The sequence below is a fragment of the Sparus aurata genome, chromosome 4 (assembly GCF_900880675.1).
Source record: "Sparus aurata chromosome 4, fSpaAur1.1, whole genome shotgun sequence".
NCBI classification, from domain to species: Eukaryota; Metazoa; Chordata; class Actinopteri; order Spariformes; family Sparidae; genus Sparus; species Sparus aurata.
Genome location: NC_044190.1, coordinates 20,077,930 through 20,099,732, shown reverse-complemented (window position 1 = coordinate 20,099,732; position 21,803 = coordinate 20,077,930). Strand labels below are relative to the sequence as shown.

Below are 21,803 nucleotides of genomic sequence, written 5' to 3'. Positions count from 1 at the left end.
CATTCATTTGTGTACAGGTTTTGGTTTGTATGTCTGGCTTTGTATGCAATAGTGCATGTGATTGTAGTGTGTACCCTTGTAGGGTAATTTCCTTTTTTCATTTTTTTCACACAAGATAGGGACACCAGAGTCTGTCTATTCACTGGCGAGGACACTGGCAAATGTTTTATTTACAGCAAAATAACTTTATTTGTATCGAGGATCTACAGTGTTGAAACTGCCAATGTGAGTCTGCCATATAGTATCTAAATCAACAATGACATGCACACTTTCAGCACAAAAGGCACACAAACCACCATAAAACACTCTGTAACAGGGATTACTGTTGGGATTTAGAGGTATTCAATGCTTATTGTAATAAATGTATATCACTTACAGCAGCCTTTATGCAAAAACAGTATTTGGGATATAGATATGTTAAGGTTGTATGTTAGCATCTATACTTTCAGATTGATACAAATAGATTACAATATACTGTGTAATTGTAATGTTATTGATATTTATTTTCTTCCAGCTTTGAGCCGTTTCGTGTTAATTGTTTGATGTATAGGTATAAATAGCTTGATGACAGCGGGAGCTGCTCCTCTCAGACATCCACTGTATATGTAATGGCTTGCCTGTGGCTGCTCTGCTGAATTGCTCCACCATTAGAACACTTAAGGAGTTAGAGAAAGAGGAGTTGAGGAGTGAGCTTTAGCCGGCGGAAACTTGAATTATACAACATCTTAAGTCACAGGTCGGAACGGAGGCTCAGGTCTTTTGATTGGCTCAAGCAAAGATCTTCCACAGCTGACCCTGCAATATTTATGGGCTACCTCTGACCGCCGTGAGCTTGAGAACGCTCCGAGCTGCTGCATGCCCAGCCAAAGAAATATCACAAAAAAATAGCCTTTTCTCCGATGGTACTTTTTCTTCCTTTCTCTTTTTCTGTCCCTCGCAATGAAAACACTTCAATGAAGAACACTTGCAACCTGATTGAACGGGCTGGTCAGACACCACAGTGGGAATCTTCCAAAGAGTGTTGTCACACGTGACGGGTGCGGTTACAGATAAACATCAGTTTGCCTGACCTCAGCGCGTTTTTAGCCTTGGATAGGTTCCCATGGTAGGTTCCTCATTTCTGTTGCAAACCCGTTTGTTGAGGTCCTTTTTTCTGGTTTGATTGTCAACAGATAACAGTTCCACACTCAACTCAAGGCTGGCCTTAGCTCACAATTAAAGTGTGCGGGGACCTTTGATAATTGAGATTATGGCAGGCAGCACAAGGCTCAGCTGCAAATGACAAGTCTAGAACCTGTCGTAAAAAACATTCAGAAAAGCTATTCATATTGAAATTGGGTATTTTAAAATGAGCGTCATTGAAAAACAGTCGATGCCCGTTGCAGACACGCAGACAATAGCAAGGCACGGTCCATTCTGCTCTGTTCAGACAAACACACACACTTACGCAGACCCACACATACACACACACCCACACACACACACACACAGCCTTTTACGTAACCAGATAGGTCACTTGTAGACAAATTTGTATTTATAAGGACCACATTGTGCATTTTAGGGCCCTCATCGCTGCTTTGTGTTAAAGGGAGAGCACTATTTGAGAACATCAATCTGGCTGTCCAGGAGCCCCTCATCTCTTCAACCCACTGGCCGTTCTCGCCACCCACAGCACACAGCCCTGCTTGCTCATCATTGATTAGGCTCTCTGTGTTTGTTTTTGTTTGAATATGAGCTTATGCTCCTCTTCCTCCTCCTCCTCCTCCTCCTCTCAGGTTTTTTATCCCTCTCTCTCTTGCGCATAAATACTCTCTCCTCGGGGTGTTCTTTGAACAACTTAGCCAGGCATTAGCTGACGGAGGGTCCTGCCGCTTGTGAGGGAATGCCTGAAGAGAGGACGTGTTTGATCCTGAGATATATGTCCTTGATTCAGTGTCGGCATCGCCAGCCACCGGGCACCCCCACCGCCGCTGCCAAGCATTTCCTGCCATGCATCAGTATTCCCGTGCCTCCCACTGTGATAAAAGCTATTACACTGGAGAGAAGTATCCTTCTCATTGTGCCTGGCCACCCGCTGCACAGGACAATCCAGACCTATTCCCTCAACACACGACCACACTCCCGGTAGATCTCTGAATTAAAATAAAACGTGAGCTTAATAACAGTTTACCAAATCATATCATAAAACTGTTTTAATGTGGATACAGCAGCACTGCTGAAATAGATGATATGTAGGGTTCTGTGGATGAAGAGCCTTACCAGGAGACATAAAAACATTTTATTAACATTTTGAATCACACTATGGGCACCTTTTGCTGCTGTTGATAGATTTTCGAGTAGGGCTGCTGGCCAGTGTGAAACGCAGGTCCCACAGCAAAACTATATTGAATACACCTAGACAGCAGCCTGATGGAAATACGACTTAATCGCAACCTCTCGGAATGGTGTTGACAAAACAGACAAGACCGGCCAACGGCAGAGAACAGCCTGTTTTCCCAGCACAGCTCTGTTTTAGAATCATAACAATATCAGATGCAGTAATACACTCGAGTGATGCTCTCATTTCACCACAACAACGTCGTGTGAGGATAAAGGGAAATAAACTAGCGTGCTCCACATCTAAAGTGATGAGAAAGTATATCGTTTTGATTTGTTGGGGTCTGTTTTATGATAAAAAAAAAAAAAAAGACTTCAAAGCAGTGTCAATGTGTTTCATAAGAGAACAGCAGCTCTTTTATAAAATAAAAAAAAAAGAAAAGAAAAGAAAATCCACAGATTGAAAAAGTAGTAAGTGTTGGATCTACCACAACAGGGAACGCTGCGTCCACTGATAGTTATTTTGTGTATAGCCCCAGGAAAAACTGGCCTTCCAGTCTACAGAGTAATGTCTAAACCCTTAGAAAATTGACCAGGTCTTAAATATCCGAAGCACAATTTGTTCACCCAGACCCAAAGTTTGAAATTCTCTCCCCTCTGACTGCTGCTGTTTGGTCGACTGGCAGCTGAGAAGTCACAAGATATTTACTAAACATTCGGCTCAGTCGGAGTGGAGACTCTCTCATCTGTGCAGTTCAAATATTTAGTCACCCTGATTGGCTGAGAGTGTGCGGAGGGGAGGGGAGCGCGCGCGCAGGGGGGGGGGGTCAGCTGGGCCAGATAGCAGTAGGCGAGTAGATCAAAAAACACAATAGCACACACACACATGCGCTTCATAAACACACACTGCGAGCTCCCTCAGGTGAACAGGTGCAGTCATGGTCTGTCACAGATGCTCTGCGCAATTTGTCAGCTGCCATTCCTCCTGTCCACCTCGGGTGGGTTGTGGGGGGGGATGTTCGCGACGACACAACCTCGACTCACAAACACACACCTAGACACATTATCTTGGATCATTCTCCAACCTCAGAGGCTCAATCGGAGCTCGTAAAGCTGTCTTAATGACTGCCCAGGTGTGTATAACCGGAAGATGATTCACCGCCGCCACGACGGATGCTAAATTGCTGTGTGTGTGTGTGTGTGTGTGTGTGTGTGTGTGTGTAGCTTCTTTACTTTCCCGCACCTTAGTTTTTTTTGACTTCGGGAACACTCGGTCGCGCTACGGGTTTGTCCTGTATTCAGCCTGCTTCGCAAGCAGTGGCCTGCATGTACAGCTCTCTCTCTCTTGGCTCTGCTCCCTCCCTCCCTCCCTCCCCAGGAACCACAGACTGTGACAGAGGGACATTAATCACAGGGCTGGGTAATAAAGCGAGGAGGGATGGGCATGTAGGGCCAGGGGGGCAGGCGTCTGGAGGGAGAAAGGGGGTGTTTAGGGAAATCACACCATGCTTTATGACACACACTGATAAACAAGCCACACTTTTATACTCACAGGTTTAGGTGCACATTCTTCACGCGCCATACGGGGAAGCTTCCAACCCAAAAGTTTGAAAAATCAAATCCAGGAGAGGAGGGTCGAGAAAAAAAACAAAGCACTGTGGGGTTGGAAGCCCAGTTCCTTTCTGTTACAGTGTGTAACACCCCCCCCCCCCCCCCCCCCCCCCCCCCCCCCCCCCCCGCGCGTTTAGGCCCACCTGTGTGTGACTTTAAGTGGCCCCTTGTCCTCATTAATTAAGTGTTAATTTAGTAAAGGACTTTTTCTGGAAGTAAAACAGAGGGGAGTTCTTTTTTATCATTTGGAAAGGGATGCAAGGTGTTTTACGGCTCAGTGGAAGAAGCACCCTCACCGTTGCTGCGATGCTGAAACGGCTGCGTGAGGTTTTCATGATACTGATAACTCTTATGATATGAGACGGTGATAAAATGCGGCTGTTTGTATATGATTACAACCTAAATGACAGCAGAACACAACAATTTAGTAGTCCGCGGGGTGTAGCACTATATTAAGGATTCCTTTTTTTTTTCTCCTCCAGCTTCTATTTCTGACCCCTTTGGGTTATTGAAGTTTTTTAATATCGACCTCGTTCCTTCTTGACATTTTACAGCGAACACTGTGTTGTGAATCATCTCGAGTGGAGTTGTGATAGTGTGTGTGTATAGGTGGGCGTGTGTGTCTATATGGGCTTGCCCCGCCAACCTTGATTCTTTGTTGTGTGTTTTTCCCGTTGCATTTGCTTCAGCATGGTGCTCAAGAAGTATTAGAGAAATGCAAGGTTGAAAAATGAGACACCAATAATAGCTCCCTGTTCTTGTGAATCTGTAGTAACCGCACAGCGAATGCTCGGTGCTCTTGAAAAAATCAGTGCATACTACAGACATTAAAAAAAATGTCTTATTTTTGCACATGAATTGCAAGCCTTTTCTCGTTTGGTCTCTGTGTTTTGGTTGGAAACATTAAAGGGGCACTATGTAGAGTGGCTGTGACTCAAGGGTAGAGTCAGCGTCTTCTATTCAGAAGGTCGCTGGTTTGATTCCCCTGGTCTGCATGTTAAAGTGTCCCTGGGCAAGTCCTGAATCCTGATGTTCTGGTTTGCAGCCACTGCCATCAGTGTATGAATGTTTGCACAAATTACTGCAACCGCTTTGGACAAAAGCATCTGGTAAATGTAGATTTGGAGAATATTTAACAAATCTCATACCTCCCAAGAAACATTGTTTGAAGCTAGAAAGGTGGCGGGGTCCACCAAATATAAATAGCAAGTAAATCAAGTATGAAAATCGTCTTCAGTTGTTTGTCATGAAAAAAAGAATTTGTTTATTCAGTTTTTTCAGGCATGAAATATCCAGAAGCTCAAAAGGCCTTCTCTTCAGATCTACAGTGCACCTTTAAGTCACAGGGATTTAATCTAATGCACAATACATATAGTCCACTTTGGTTCACCCCCCCCCCTCCTTCTGAATAGCTCATGCGGTCATTGCGCGCTGTTTTAACCGCTCTTCCCTGTTTTTTTTTTTTGTTTTTTTTTAATGGAATTCATTATTGAGATTATTCATTCAAATTATTCATAATTTATTCAGCGAGAATCGGCCTCTAAAAATGTTCCAGTCACTTTAAAGAGATACATGTAGCCACTGATTTTTACATTTTAGATAAGGCACCTCCCCGGTTCGGAAAGTAATTAACAAATCCTTCATTCATCTCTCCTGCACTTCCACCGGCCTATCTCGCCCCGGCTGCTGTAACGAGGCACTGCGATATCTGATGTTGACAAATAAAGCAGTGAACCAGGATCATTTGCGTCATTTAAAACAAAAAAATTATGTTGCTTATTTGAGGTTTTTTTTCTGAATTGTGAACAGTTTCCGTGACACTGTGTCCTTGTTTTGTTACCTCTCAAGAGACTTTCCTGGGGCAGCCTTTGCTTCTTTTTATATCTGTTTCATGTGCTCTTAGCAGTAAAGATAACCGGCAGCTACATAGCTGTCCTATCTAACTCTTTGTTACCCAGTCTGGCTATTCTGCCCTAAAGCAAGGCAATTAACCCTGCCAGAGGTAGTAAGATAGCTCTGACTGCTCGCTGTTAAGAAAGCATCCACAAGTACAAAAGAGTGTGTGAAGTTAATTAAACTTTTTTTGTCGGCAACAGAGGTGTAATAAATATCTGATTTCAATCAGCGATTCAGGTCAAGTGTCTACAAAGGGGCTGCAAAGATGCAAACATCAGCGGCGCCTGCCTCCTGACAATTCCATCAGAGTTTTGGTGACACTTCACTTGTAAATTAAGCTCAATTTTGTCATCGTCTTCTTGATGTCCAAGATGTTTATTTTTTTTTTTCCCCCTCTTACGCTTCATACTGAATAATCTAAAATGCCACATATCATCTCAGCGTCCCCTCGTCTTTTTCACTTGTTTCCATTTGGCTCAGGGCCAGCGTGGTCGAGGATGCGGCATTATGTAAGATGAGATTTAAGGGCTCGTTTTTCTTGGGCTATACAATATCAGCGTCTGAGATTGGAGACGTGATAAGAGAGTGGACACCAAAAGATAAATAATACAGCGTTACCTATTGTAAACATAGATTGGCATCTTGAGGTTGTAGCTATCGCGATGTTTTCCATTTTGCAGCAAATACTCGGAATTTCAAGCAGTGATCTTGCACTTAAGTGGTAGAGAAACAGTAAAGCCAATTGGACTCTTTGCGCGATGGTTTACTGTATGCTGATTTGTTCTGTTTCATCGTCGCACACCATCAAATCACCGACCGAGAGCTGGATCAAATTGTGACACGTAATTGCACGACTCTCTCTCAGTGTAATTCATCTTGGAGAGAGAAACTGGAGATGCGGCGACCGAGCATGCACCTGGTAGCCAAATCATCGCAGGCAAATGTGTCCTTGGTGGAGGCTTCTGTTGCCCATCCCAGAGAGAGAGGGAGAGAGAGAGAGAGAGAGAGAGAGAGAGAGAGGGAGTGAGACAGAGGGGGAGGGAGGAAGGGAGGGAGATGAATGTCACCCTTGCTCTCATATGTCATATTGTTAGCCATAGATATGAGGAGAACGCCTCAAGGTTGAACGTGCGACTGAGACATGAATAATCTATCAGAGGTTTTCCTCCAACTAAATAGAGGGAAATATGTCTGCATGGATTATTTATGCTTTAATATGCACACGGTGAATGGACAATCACCTCTGAGAGCATGAAGACATCGCAGGGGCTAAGTTAATTGTGTGTGTCTGGAGTGCATGACAGCCCGGTGTGTGTGCGACTGGCAGTGGTCGTCCAGCTGTTAAGCCCGGTTACACGTACGGTTCTGTATTTCGCCGCCCGGTGATGGATTGCAGTAATAGGGTGTTCTGGTCGGAAAAGCGTATTCGGGTTTGTATTATGTATGTACAAGCTTTCGACCATGTCATCGATCTTTTGCGCTTTGACATGTTTGTATTTTCTTACTCAAATCTCAAATCACTCTTGCACAAACACACATACACACGCGCGAATGCTTCTCGGTGAGTGCGAATGCATTCGCTCGCCCCCTCCCAGCACCATTTAAATGTAGTCCATCTCAAACTGGTCCGGCCTTCGCTTTTCCAGCTCACCTTATTTCCTCTTCAGCTGACTGCCTCGACATGGGAAATGTCAGGCTCTCTCTTGCCAGCGCTGTTTGGCTTATTCAAACATTTGTGAAGTGTTAAGCTCATCTCTACAGCTTAGGAGGGCAGTCTCTTAGGAATCAAGGCTGCTGACCCGCAACACAGCGAAGACGGCCTCGCCAAGTGCACTCAAGCGCGTCCACTCTGCCTGCTCATTTGCATCAACGAAAAAGATTGTGTTAGTCCCAAGTTTGTGGTCTTTACAGCAGCACTCTCGCCACGCCGTAGAGGTCCACGCATGGTGTAATGGAATCGATGGGGCGGCTTTACGGCTCCTAACAGTAATGTTGTCTTCTCACATTTGGCTGAGAATAATAGCAGAAAAGCTGTAGAGCCTTTTAAGTCTTTTAAAGGTGCAATATGTAGGTTTTGGAGAAATTTTAGAAGCGAAGAAGAAATCAGAAGAGAAAGATCTTCATGACTGATTTTTATGCCTAAAAAAAATTAATAAATAAACTCTCTTTTGTGTTTATGTCTGAATAAACAAACTGATACGTGGCGGACCCTGCCACCTTCCTAGCTTCAAACAGTGTTCTGAGGACTTTATTTTCATCTGAGAGCAGCTTGTTTATTCAGTCATGGAAATAATTACCTTATTATTATTGTGAATATCACAATTCTGAGTTTGAATTTTTTTCTCAAATAGTGCCCCTTTAATGTTTAAAGTTCTCAATCACAGCATTAGCATATCCCTCTAAAGGTCACCTACTGAAATTTGTCTCAAACTTCAAGCCACAAAAGGCTTGTTAAATGCAGATACATTTCACAAAAAGAAAAAATCACTCTCGATATACAAGGACAGCGATTCATCATGAGGAATCAAGGTTTAAACCATTACCATTCAGCAGGGGAGGTAAAAAATGTCAAGAAGCTGTATCATGTTTTATGAGAATTAAATTTTTCAGTCTGTGACTAATTTAAGGTCAAACTTTGCTTTATGCCTCTTGGGCTTTTGCCACTTTGACTGGCCAATACAAACATCAACAATGCCAAAATTAAGCCACCATTGATGGACCCAACAAATTCCTGGTAACTAAGAGAGCTGCTTGACTTCTGCCGAATTTGTTTCTTTCAAAATAGTGTATTTTGGCAAACAAACGCGTTGCAAGAAAATTAAGAGTGTGTTGTTTTTCTGCATTGTTTGGCTCCACAAACATATTGTGTTTAAGATGCATTGCATAACTTGAACATAATATGTTAATTGGCCTGAGCTGCATTCGTTTGGAAGCCTGTGAATAAAAGTAAGCTTTTACACTTTACTGGAGCACAGCGAATGCTGTTGCATTCTGTGGTTTTTCTAACATGTAGCTTGTCAAGTTTACACTCTCCTAAACTAATGGAATGATTGATGGAGGCCTGTCGAGGCAGCATAATAAAATGTGCCGACTTATTGTATATTACGCTGTCAGATGTGTGGATGAGAAACGAGGAACTACATGTACCAATTTCATTTGTATAGTCCTGTCTGTGGTGTCTCTTGTTTCCATCCCACCAGGCCAATGGAAAAATTCAATTTATGGGACAACAGATGCTCTTTTTTAAAAAAACATTTTTACCCTCTCTATTTTCCCCTTCCACGCTCAGGAGAAGAAAAAAAAATGTGCTCCTCTCTTTATTTTATTAATAATATTTTTATTTCTTTAACCAAGTTCTGGATCTGTTTGACACAGGCATGAACACCCCGATAATCAGCCAGCGTGTGCATCCCTCTGAATAGAGATGAAAGAGGGGAACACACACACACACAAACACACACACACACACACACACACATTTGCAGTTGTACACACATGCGTGCACACACAACAACAACAACAACAACAACAAGGAGCACACAAATAAACAGGCGCAAACACACGGGGAAGAAGCACAAGCCATTTGGCACAGTGTCTCTGTCTAGGGAGGGCTTCAAAGCCCACTGACATGAATTTATGATAACGCCACTATGCCTTTGCCAAACCTCAACTGTTGTTGTTTTTCTCTTGCTCCCTCCCCGTCCCTTCTGTATGCTCTGCCATCCCCTTCATCAGAGCTTTGGAAAATGTTAGCAGGTGTCCCCCAGTCCCTTGGAAAGGTGTGTGTGTGTGTGCGTGTGTGTGTGTGCATTTACAGTTCTTGGAATGAGACATGTTTAGCTGCCTCTTCCTGTTATTCATAATTTTATCAGGCTTGGCTCTACTTCCTTAACTTTTGGGCGCTTTGTACAGTTTCAGACTAGTGCTCTGATTCTATTACCCTCTCCTTGTGTGGTTTCACTCTCTCTGCCCACTACTGACATGAATGTGACTTTTTTTTTCCCATTCCATCCCCTCCCTTTGTTTCTCTCTGCAGATGAGGATTGCGTGAATTGTACGGAGGAGTGCCGAGTACTGGGTCATTCTGACCGCTGCTGGATGCCCCAGTTTCCCGCTGGAGGAAACCAGGCAGAGGGTGTCGACTACCGCAACAATATGTTTGTGCCGGCGGGGATGGAGACGGTGCCCGAGGCAGAGACCTACGAGACTGTCAACCCCAATGGGAAGAAGACGTTCTGTACTTTTGGAAAAGAGAGGCGTGACCACACCATCCTGGTCGCCAATGTCAAGCCCTACTTGAAGGCGAAACGTGCCCTCAGTCCACTGCTCCAAGAGGTACCCTCAGCCTCTAGCAGTCCTACCAAAGGGTGCTCCACCATGTCTCCCTGCTCCTCAGTCAAAAGCCCAGCCGACGGGGCTGAAGGTAAACCTCCTCCTGCTACCTGCTCCGGCCACTACGGGCCTCCCGATGGTCAGTACCTGTCACCGACCAAACAAACCAGAGACCAGGGGGTCTACCCACCCTTGCCTCCCTCAGACCCAGTGGCCAAGGTGCTCGCAGAGGCCCGCTCCAGGATCAGCCAAGAGGCAGCAGGTGAAATGGAGTGTGTCCTGGAGCAGGTGGAGCCCGACGGAAGCCGCGACAGAATGGACGCTGACCAGGTGGTGAGAGACATCGACAAATTATTGCAAGACTGCAGAGGAAGTGAGGCCACTGGCACACTCAGGAAGTGACACAGAGGACTGTAACAAAAAGAAGTAGGGAGGTAGAGAGAGGAATATGATGCTATTCCAAAAACTCTCATGCCAAAACTGTCACTGTCACCAAAACAAATCAAAGAGGTTAAATGGCTCTTATGATAGGAGCTCTTTTCACTGTATTTGTTGTTGAAGTACCAACTCTGGATGGACAATGGGAACACTTATTACTTGGCACCAGTTTTGGGGCTAAGATCCCAACCAACATGAAAGAACTGGCTAACAAACATCTGAATTCTGCTGAATTTATAAACGCATTTTGTTTTGGATTCTTAAACAAATTGCAGAGGCTTATGCTTCTGGCACCTCGCAAGCTATTATCTAAGTGCCCACCAGCTCATAAGTGTGTTGTTCATGGTCTCTCATGAAATCCTACATATCCAAGTGTGTGTAGGTGGATTTCTGTTTTGTGTGATGGCCATAGAAACTGAATGAAAAAGGACTAGTCATGGTCAGACACGACAATCGACGCGGAAGCAGAGAAACAAATTCTAATCTACCCGGGACGGTGAAAGATGGAAATACACAAAACAACCTTATCATTTCTGACTTTAATAAATGTGTTTATTGTGTGATAGATCATGTAACTGAACATGAACAGACTGGTTAATCAGGGGTGTGTTCGCAGGGGTTGGTTAAGGAATCGCAGTTAGGTGTGTGTGGGGGGGGGGGTGCTTAAACGCTACGCTGAAGGAGAATTATTAACAGTGTAACCATGTTCCACCTGTCATTTGTAGCCACAAAATAGTAAGTTGTGTCTGTCTCACGCCTCCTATTTAAACATTCATGTTGCTGGCCGGTGTAGCCGCGCGCACCAATTTTACACGTGTGCACTACACTATGCGCATACACATGCTGACACACGCACTGACACACACACACACACACACACACACACAAACTGACACACATACACACTGATGCTTTCACACAACTGGCCATCTGTGTAATTGTCTTATACATGAAACATCATCAGCTTTCAGTCCCTTGTGTACAGTGAATTATCATGTGTGTGACTATGCCTTACCATGGCAATCACGAGTTGTATAAAAAGGGACATTTTTCCTCAACTGTGAAAAGATGATATCTATATGATTATATAGATGACTATATGTATGAATTCCATGTATAGTGTCCAAATATTAACACAATATTTATACATTTTCTAAGGAAAAAAGAAATGAGGAATCTCAGCAAAAAAGTGTCCTCGAGTTAAGGTCCAGAGCGGCGGGGGTGTTAACTCAAAGAACTGCAAAGGACACTGCCATTGTTTCGAAAGACAAGTACCCGAAAATATAAACAAACAAGAAAATGTCCCTTCACATTATCACTATACATAATATCATTATATGTGTAAATGTATCCAATTTAGATGTGTTTACATCAAAAAACTGACATATTTTTATTGATTTCACTGCAATTTCTGTGCATTTGAGCCAAATTGTTATGTGTACAAAAGCTATATTGTGTATTTTATTAAATTAATATATAGTTGTGTTGCAATATACATGGGCTTATATTGTATTTGGCAAAAGTTGCCTTAGTAGCTGTCGAACTCTGTGAGTTTGCTTTAGTTCGGGTTTTTTTGTTGGTGTTTTTTTTCCTCTCTATTCTGCATCTTTGCAGGCTGGCTTCAGTGCTTTTGAGATGTCGCCTCTTTTTACCCTGAGATCCAGCTGGATCAAATACAATAACTGTTGAAAGCTTAATGAGCCAGCTGATCTAGAAAAAAAAACAAAAAAAACAAGTCAAACCAACAACAAAAAGCAACAACCACAAGATAACAGTCTGAATATTTTTACTGAGCAGATTTTTACAGGGCAGCTATTTTCTTTAACAATAACTAGTATGCGTATCTTGTGTTTCATTATGTTTTTACTTTCTTTCCAAAAAAGAAACCTGCCATATGGAAAGTGGAGTGGTTTCCTTGGTGATCATAAAACTGCCTTACTGTCTCTGCGGAGAGCTTGTTGTATCTGTGGAGCTTGTGACTGCTTATGAAGCCCTGGTCCACCAGAATGTGCATTTTCTATAAAGGACCAAAAGAGGTTCTTTCTCAGCAGTCTGTGTCGTTTATGTATGTACTCCTTCTCTATACGTGTTAGAAATTCTCATACTTTGCAGAGAAACTTGACATCTGAAATAATATCTGAAGTTCCTTTTGGATTTGATGTCTCTAGCTGTTTAGTACACGGTTTATACAACCAAGTGTCTTCACATTCAGGCTTTCTTAAAAAAAAAAGAATAATAATAATACAGACATTTATTTTTGAAAATTTTGGCACATTTCGGCCACTCTCTGAAATAAGAATGGGAGGTGCTTTTTCTAATATTATCTGACAGTAAAAGCAGAACAGTAGGCTATTAGACTAGATGTGTTCTGAGAAATGTGTCCACAATCACCAAATCTATGTAAGACGCAGCCATGAGAGGGAACAGTGACTTATATTCGTAGAAATGGCTCCCGGTGTGTTCAATGTGAAGTGAAAGCTGAGCTGAGTTGGAATCTTGACAGCAGATTTAACACATTCAGACATGTCACATCTGAGTATTTTTCGGTGTTCCTGTTTCTCCCTTCTTTTTTCTTAATCGAGGCACGTGTTTGGACATTCTCCTGTCATTCTGCCATTCAGCTGTATCTTTAGCCCGCTTTCCATCTTTTTTTATACCACTATTCCTTTTGCTTACTTTCCTCTTCCTCAGCTGTTTGCTTTCGCGCCTCTGAGGAGCAAAGCAACTGTTAGCTTTCCTCCTCTCTTTCGTCTGTAAAGTGTTTGGTTTTCAGTTTACCCTTGCTCCTTTCCCTGGGAGATGGCAGCGGCTGTTTTTAGAGAGAGGGCTTGGAAGATTTGACAGAGGAGGAATAATATTTATGGATATTTTTAAATGACGTCTTTTTTTCCTTTTCTTTTTTTTTTTTTTGATTGTTGTTATCTCTCTCAAATATCTGGATAAATCAAGCGAGCCTGATATTTCGCATCATACAGATGGCACAAACGGTTAAAATGTGCTGTTCAATAGTGCATTCTGCTACTGTGATCCTCGCAACACGAAACAAAAAAAAAAAAAAACAAGACAAAAAACAAAAAGAGAAAGAAAGAAATGCTGTTTTTGCACTCACCCAGACACACAAACACCCGGGCACCTCAGCAACACACTGCCTTTCATTTAAATGCATCGCCCCTTAAAGGTAAAGCGAAGGCTGGAAGAGAGGGCAAAACCCTACCCAGACAAATGTGACACTTCCACACTTGTCTTCATGGTTTATTTTCTTTTTGTTTTATCTCATTTTGCTCGGTCTTCATGCCGGATCAAGCATTCTCTGCTCTGCGTGTGTGTGCGTGTGCTTGATTCGCTTTCATGCTCTCATTGTTTGACAAAACAATTCCTTCCCTTCTCATTTAATTTATGTTACCTGTGTGCTATAGATTTACTTCCAACTCACGTTAAAACCCATTGCCGTGGTCTCCCTTTAATTTGGGCATTAATTAAAACCGAGTGCAGAGGTCAACCCGGGACTTACTCAGTTTGGCTGCCACGAAGAGTCACTGTCACAGTTCAAGCACATTTTAAAGTGCTGTCCCCTCTAATGGTGTTCCCCATTGGCCCGGCCACTGTCTGTACACTCACAAACCGTGGGCAGGAAATGAGCTGGGTCTGGTGGATTGAAGGAACTCTTTAAAGCCATGCCCCCTCCCCCCCCTCTCTCAGGCTATTTGCTGTCTAATAGAGCAGAGGCTGCTTCTGAGGTCAACGCATAGTTGGAGATTGAGCATAACGTAAGGCCTCTCATTGTCTAATGACACACCGTTGGCATCATACACTGTTGGCAGTGCATTACTCAGCTCCAGAGTGGGTAATTTTTGCCCACTTCAGACTGTTGGTTTTACCAAGTGATTAGGACTGGGCCTTGATGAATGTGGCTTAACCGCCTCTGGTCTCTGACTCACACTGATGCAGGTGCACACGGACTCAGACAGCCACTGCTTCACACACGTAAAGACAACATGCCATTTTGGTTAGTTAAAACAAGCACCCGATGTTTGTCAGTGTCGCTCCTCCCCTCAACCCCGCTCCTCCTCTCTCTCTTCCCCCCCCCCTCCCATCCCTCCCTCCCAAAGTCCACACTGATAGCATAGGGCTCCACGCTACAATGGGCAACTGGTGAAAAGACCAGAGACATTCATTTGTATGGATTATTTCAACTGCTATTGTCTAAAGGCTGTGTTCATTGTGATCTATCTGAAAAAAAAAAAAAAAAAGATGAAAAGATCAAATAAAAAAGCAATTACTAATAATGTTTGCTCTTGTCCTTGTATGAGTTGGTTGAGGAATGGATAGTCATGGCTTTGATTTAATTTCTCTCCTCCCGGACGATAACCTCGCTCAGCACTGTGTTTTTGTTCCTTCGAGCGTCTGCGCGGCCAATTTTTGCCTTTTCGAATAGGATTGCTCTGTTTGCATCCACCGTTCCAGCTTACTTTGGAAGAGATAATAATTAGCTATTTCAACAACGGTCTTTGGTTTTAAAGAATGCACATATGCATGTACCTTATGCGCACACACTTGCACCAATTTAAAATTTTGCTCCAGGCAAATGATTCTTTATTCATTACATTGGTTCACATATTCGCCACACAAAAGATAACTGCTCACGCTTTTTTTTTTCTTCTTCTTTTTCTCTCTTTTTTTTATCGCCTAATTGCTCAGAGGCAAATAAATCGGTGCTTGAAATTATGTGTACTAATGCTCGGCAGATAAGATGTTGCACTCCACCCTTCAGCTAGATTCACATTCAGTGGCCAATTTGCAGTTTCTTCAACACTGGACCGTGGTTTTATACTGTATGCCTCCCGTTTGCTCAGTCAAATCAGATTTGCTTGATTCGTAAGGTACCGGCTATTAGCAGTGGCAGATGTGACCCTCCCTCTTGGTGTTTAGCTCTCCAAGAAGAATAGTAAACAAACTTTTTAGAGCTGACTGGTGCTTAAAGTATTAGTGCTCGGGAATGGGTTTTTAATGTTCTTTTTCAGCATTTCTCAATTCAAAATGACAGACCATGGAAGCTAATGATACGCCATAACATTTATCTCAGGAAACTATTCCATCATCGCTGTGTAATTGCAGAACTACATATGGTCCTATGCTGTTGTGACTCAACGCATCAATCGGCATACTGCTGTCTAAGAATTAAAGTTAGTCATTCCCAAGAGGGCAGTCCTTTCTATATGCTCGTTCGGGACGATCACATCCTAATTGCAGAAAAAAAATGTCCCATAATCTGCCAGTGGATGTTTTTCCTGGTGTTCAAGAGATTAAACATTATGAAGCTTTTTTAAAAAGTCTAGTATAAACTCAGATCCAAATGAATACACTTGAATTTTTATATTTGACCAGGGCAGTAACAGTGGTGCTTAATGTGCGCAACAATCCAGTGCAAAAAATATCTCTCTCAAATACATCAAGATAAATTATTCGTGGAATTATTTATCATTTGATGAGGCTGGATCGAATGAATTAATTTTCATTTTGACCACAGAGGGAATATGTTTCTCCCCCTTCCTGAATTTGTAGACCATTGGAATGCACCAAGCCTTTTTTCTGTTTGTATCTAACTATTTGCCTCAAGGCAGATGTTAATTAAAAAGATAGCAGAGGCACTTTCTTAAAAAAAAAAAAAACACCATTTCTAGGCTGCCTTATTTGGCCCCAGTGGGAAAAGTTTTCTGTAAATCAATCACATACCTTCTTTTTTAAAAAAAAAAAAACAGCTGGTCCTCTGGTACATATCAATCACCTTCAAATCTAAGTTCTCAGAACTTTGTAGATCACAGCTTGTTAGGAGAACTGTGACAAAGTGTGAAATATTAATGGTATGGCAGACCATGTGACGAGTAAAGATCAGCAGCAGGTTCATGATGTGAAAAATCCTGTCTTTTTTATACCTTTGATAATAAATGACATTAAGTTTGCAACAGTTGCAATGAAATAGAAAATAAATGTCATAATTATCTTGGCAACATCAAATGCTATTTTAAAACACAGGGCAAGAAAATTATCACACAGTTTGGAGGATATTACCACTGAGGAACACTAGGAAAATCACATTTGTGCATTTTAATGAAGGTCCTTCATTCAGATAACCATGCTAATGGGATTTAATCAAGTACTGTTCTATATTGAACAGGCTAAAAGGGCACATGGAGAGAAGAAAAGATCTTTTCAACATGAAGAAGGAAAGGCATTTAGGTATTTTGTGTTGTGCGGAGGTAGGCAATTTGAAAAATGTGTGTGTAAGAATGTTTAAAGGGATGTGTGTGTATGTGTGTGCGGGCCAGGTTGGAAATGTATGTCTTAGAACATGAACGGTCATGCGTGTCGACTTTGATTTGATGTCGCTGACAAGAAGTAGAAACACAGTAGGTATCTATGGTCACAGCGCCTGAGTGGGTGTTTAAGAGAATCACTTTTCATCAAACAGAAGAAGGAATGATGGCACACGCAATCATGGCAAACACTGCCACATGCCTAAATAACAATGGGTGGAACTATGAATGTGCCATGGTGATAAGAGGTTTTGTGTCACTATGTAAATGTGCATCCGCACTCGATTGAAATTGTCCTCGTCTGAAAGAAAGCCGTCTGTCAGCCTGTATTAGCCGGAAACTTTTTGTCTGTCCTCAAAAGCACAAACCTGGAGGAAATGACAACCTTTGTGACAAAAATAGAGGTTGGCGATTACAAAGAAAAACATACAAATACACCAATTAACATGGTTGGGTTTGTTTTGTTTTTTTTCACATCCAGCCATTCAAGAAACTTGTCTCTGATCCAACACCTCAGACTCCTTCCCATTCACCTCAGAGAGGAGCAGTGTGTTAAGCGTTCAAGTGTTTCTGACCGGAAGCGGAATAGAAAAGCAGCGAAATAATGGCTCCCGACAGCTTCCGTGGAGGGGTCCGCTCCCATCAGTGGGGGAAAATGCTAGATGAAAAGGTCAATAAGCAACACGGGGAACTTAATATGGAGTAGACATATGAATTCCACCACATGGATTACTGCCCCTGGCAAAGTGCAGGACTGACTGACACCGCTGAATCAATTCAGAAATATTCAGTGTCTGGTGTGTGAGATGCTGAAGAGCTCAGAGGACCTTTCATCAGATTCCTCCTAGACATTTAAACTAGGGCTGTCAAACGATTATTTTTTTAATCGCAATTAATCGCATTTTGTCCATAGTTAACTTGCGATTTATTGCAATTTTTTTGGCACATTTTTTTCTGTTCTAAATGTACCTTAATGCATTTTTTTCATGTTCTTAATACTTTTAACAACATAAGAAAGGGTTAGAGTTAGGCAAATATGCTTGCTTTATTAAAATGTTTATTCAACACTTCAGATCATGCAGGAAAATAAAAGGCTCAAAAAATGTCCCCTCACCCTAAATGGGATCAAAATATGGTGATGTCTGCTTTTGGCGAGTGGGGCGGTGGGCTCTCTGCATCTGCCATGTGTTTGGCTTGCAAATGATATTTGAGACTCGACGTACTTCAATGGTAACTCATTTCATGTCGACAGTACGTGCAGATAACTTTTGTCCTATCGACCGAACCAGCTGGCAGTGAAAGTGAATTTGCCGTTCATAAGTCCTTTCTCCATTTCCTTTCGCTTTTGCTTTTCAGTCCACCATGTTCTTTCCGAACCGCCAACCCTGCTTCTTCTCCTTCTGATTCCCTTTCTTATTCTTCTGCCACCCTCTGGATCAAGACTACAGGTGCCATCGACGGCCGTAAATCATACAATGCATGTTTCTTTTTTTTTTTTTAATGCCTAGTGCTAATCGCGCATTAAAAAAATTAACGGCGTTAAGAGGATGTTGCGTTAACGTGTTATTAATGCGTTAACTTTGACAGCCCTAATTTAAACCAATCGCATTCACATAATTTTTTTCATTGTTACTGGTCCATTTTTCACTTTCAGTATTTCCAATCAAACTGGATACAGTCTCTGAGATTTCTTGCCATTGTATTCATTGCTTCATTAGGTTTAATTCCTTGGATGTTCCGGGGTATTAGTATTACTTACACAGGCATTAGCTGGTTGGTTATACAATAGTTACTCAATCAAATATGCTAGAACATGATATTTTCCTTCAATATTTGTTATGTTTAATATATGATGATAAAATGTCAAAGGAGACCTATTATTATAGATTTTTTTCCCCTTGCCTTCACTTTCTTATATAGTTTCTTTTGCACGTAAACGGTCTAAAAAGGTAAAAAGGTCAAAGTCTGTGCCAACAGGAGAACCTCTCTCCCACAGAAAGCCCGGCTCCTGAAACACCTCGTCAGTCGTCCTGCCTTCAACTTTGACACTTTGTGACATCACACTTAATCACCATGTCACACATTTGCATAGTTTATGCCTATATTCACAGTAGAAGTGAAGCTAACTGGAAGCTGAAAACAGGACAGAGCCAACCGGAGACACGGTGTGCATAGCTGGCTCAGGCGTGTGTGAACTGACCAATCAGAGCAGACTGAGTAGAAGAAGTCTAAAAGAAACAGCTGCTGAAACAGATGGTTTCAGACATAGGGGGAAGACAGTGCTGCTGCACTGGACAGTATGAGAAAATTGATGTGGGTTTTTTTAGCATTACAGCATGGAAACCTGTTCTAGTGCCAACCCAAAATAAGATTATGAACCTGAAAGTGAGCATAATGTCTCCTTTAAAGCACAATATCAGAAATAACGTTGAACACTTCGACTACATAAGTGCCCATAATTTGTAAATCTGCAGGCATAATGACAATATCCATTTGTTTTTCCCAATATAATATAGTCGTATCTGTTATTTCAAGATCAATTCTCAAATGATTTTATTGTTAGACTTTGACGACTTCCCACAGAGGCTATCAGACAGAGGATGTATTGGATGAAAGGGAAGACAGATACCTCAATGGCTGTACAATAACAACAGGATGTGATTTGGACAGAATGTCAGGAGGGAACGGGAAGGTCAATATTACAGCAACAGAATATGACCTTGGGGACAAACATCTTACTACTGAAGCCGTTCTTCTTTTGGCAGAGCTGCAACATTGATCCTTTCCTCTTATATCAATTAGCTATGCCATCATTAAGCAGGCTTTACCACAATGTCATTTTGACAATGTTCCTTGGAACACATCCAGAGCAACCCATTCTGTCTACTCTATATTTAAATGTTCTTCGAGGCTTGTGGAAAGTGATCCTTTGTCATTTTTGTTCAGGTTAGAGCTAAAAGCAAAGTTAAAGTAAGAAAAAGTTTACATGGCACCATCTTGGAAAATAGAGTTATATTGTGAATGCACGCATGCACACGCGTACATACAACACCCCCACACTCACCAGTCACGTTTGCTACGTGATACATCTCATGTTAGGAAAAATAAATAAGTGGGGCAGATGATTCAATTATAATAACCTCAATAGCTGGTGCTCTTTATCTGACCTATTGGCTGTCGTTGTCAAAATAAGAACATAAATTACATCTGCAAGCAATTATGTGATTCACTGCCTGCAGTTCTGTCTGTATAGTTGTTTGTCATCTTTAGCAGAATGAAAGAGAAATATCATCAGAATAACATCAGGCGGATATTAATAGATTTTATCACGAATCTACATTTGGTCATCATTTTATCTATTTATTTACCCATATTTATTTATGTTATTCTAACAAAAGTTTGCATTTTCTACTTTGAAATTGTTATCCAAAGAAAATATACACTATATTGCCAAAAGTATTCGCTCACTTCCACATAATTTAAATCAGGTGTTCCAATCACTTCCATGGCCACAGGTGTATAAAAGCAAGCACCGAGGCATGCAGACTGTTTCAACAAACATTTGGGAAAGAATGGGTCGCTCTCAGGAGCTCAGTAAATTCCAGCATGGTACTGTGATAGGATGCCACCTGTGCAACAAGTCCAGGCGTGAAATTTCCTCTCTCCTCAATATTCCACATTCATCTGTCAGTGGTATTATAACAAAGTGGAAGCGATTGGGAACAACAGTAACTCAGCCACGAAGTGGTAGGCCATGTAAAATGCCGGAGCAGGGTCAGCGGTGCGTAGTGCGCAGAGGTCGCCAACTTTCTGCAGAGTCAATCGCTACAGACATCCAAACTTCATGTGGCCTTCAGATTAGCTCAAGAACAGTGCGTAGAGAGCTTCATGGAATGGGTTTCCATGGCCAAGCAGCTGCATCCTAGCCATACATCAGCAAGTGCAATGCAAAGCGTCGGACGCAGTGGTGTAAAGCACGCCGCCACTGGACTCTATAGCAGTGAAGACGCGTTCTCTGGAGTGACGAATCGTGCTTCTCCATCTGGCAATCTGATGGAGTCTGGGTTTGGTGGTATTTTTACTGTTTGATCGGCTGAAAATAAAGAGTGTGTTTTCTTTGCCTTAGAATGTGCCCTGCACTTAGCAAGACAGACCTCCTCCACAGAGATCACCATGTTGCACCACCTTATTTCTACATCAGCCCAGAACAGCGGCTGCCACCGTTGTTTTTCATATAATCTCAATTCAAAAACACTTTGAATTAGCTACAAAATCCATTGAGACGAAGATCATTAAAGGTTTACATTTTGCAAATAGGAGGTTTAAAAACTGTGTCTAAGGGGAAGGTTAAGTCATTTTTTGTTAACTGTACTGAAGTTATGGCAGCTCGCTGAGAGTCCGTGAGGAGTGATAATACTTCACATTGATGGCTGAAGACTTTGGCCTTGAGAGTCAAATGAACACAGTAAAACTCTGAGAGACATTTATTTGTTTGAATTTATTCAAACACTCGCACACTCGGTCAAACCAAACTTTTGTATGGCATAATATGAACAAGAATGGCAACTGGCAACTTTCAGTCAGATCAAAGCCTTGTGCCTCTGCCTTCCTCCCTTTGTTTTCAAAGTTTATGTATCTCCAGTGTGAACACAGCAGCGGGCATCATGCTGGGACGTCGGCCCCTCTCTGAACTCCGAGACACCACTGACAAAGGCGATTAAAGCCATGCCTGCATATGATTAGCCCATCCTTTAGAGCTTTGAACCCCCACCCTCGACTATTCCCCAACTTAAACACTGAGACACTAAACAAAAAAGGGCCATGCAGTCCACATCAATGAGGAGTGAGGGATGGAACGATCAAATAGGAATCAGCAAGGGAAAAAACAAACAAAGA

General features: G+C 42.2%; 1 protein-coding gene across 4 annotated transcripts in view; it reads left to right on the top strand.

The window, feature by feature from the left end:
• The window catches only part of pcdh17 (protocadherin 17), a 58,953-nt gene extending 44,074 nt beyond the window's left edge, over window positions 1-14,879 (top strand). For all 4 annotated transcript variants that reach the window (XM_030414390.1, XM_030414387.1, XM_030414388.1 and 1 more), the window contains exon 5: window positions 9,860-14,879. In XM_030414390.1, the coding sequence (XP_030270250.1) occupies window positions 9,860-10,557 (698 nt within the window). In that variant the 3' untranslated portion in view covers window positions 10,558-14,879. The remainder of the gene's footprint in view (window positions 1-9,859) is intronic.
• The last annotated feature ends 6,924 nt before the right edge of the window (window positions 14,880-21,803 follow it).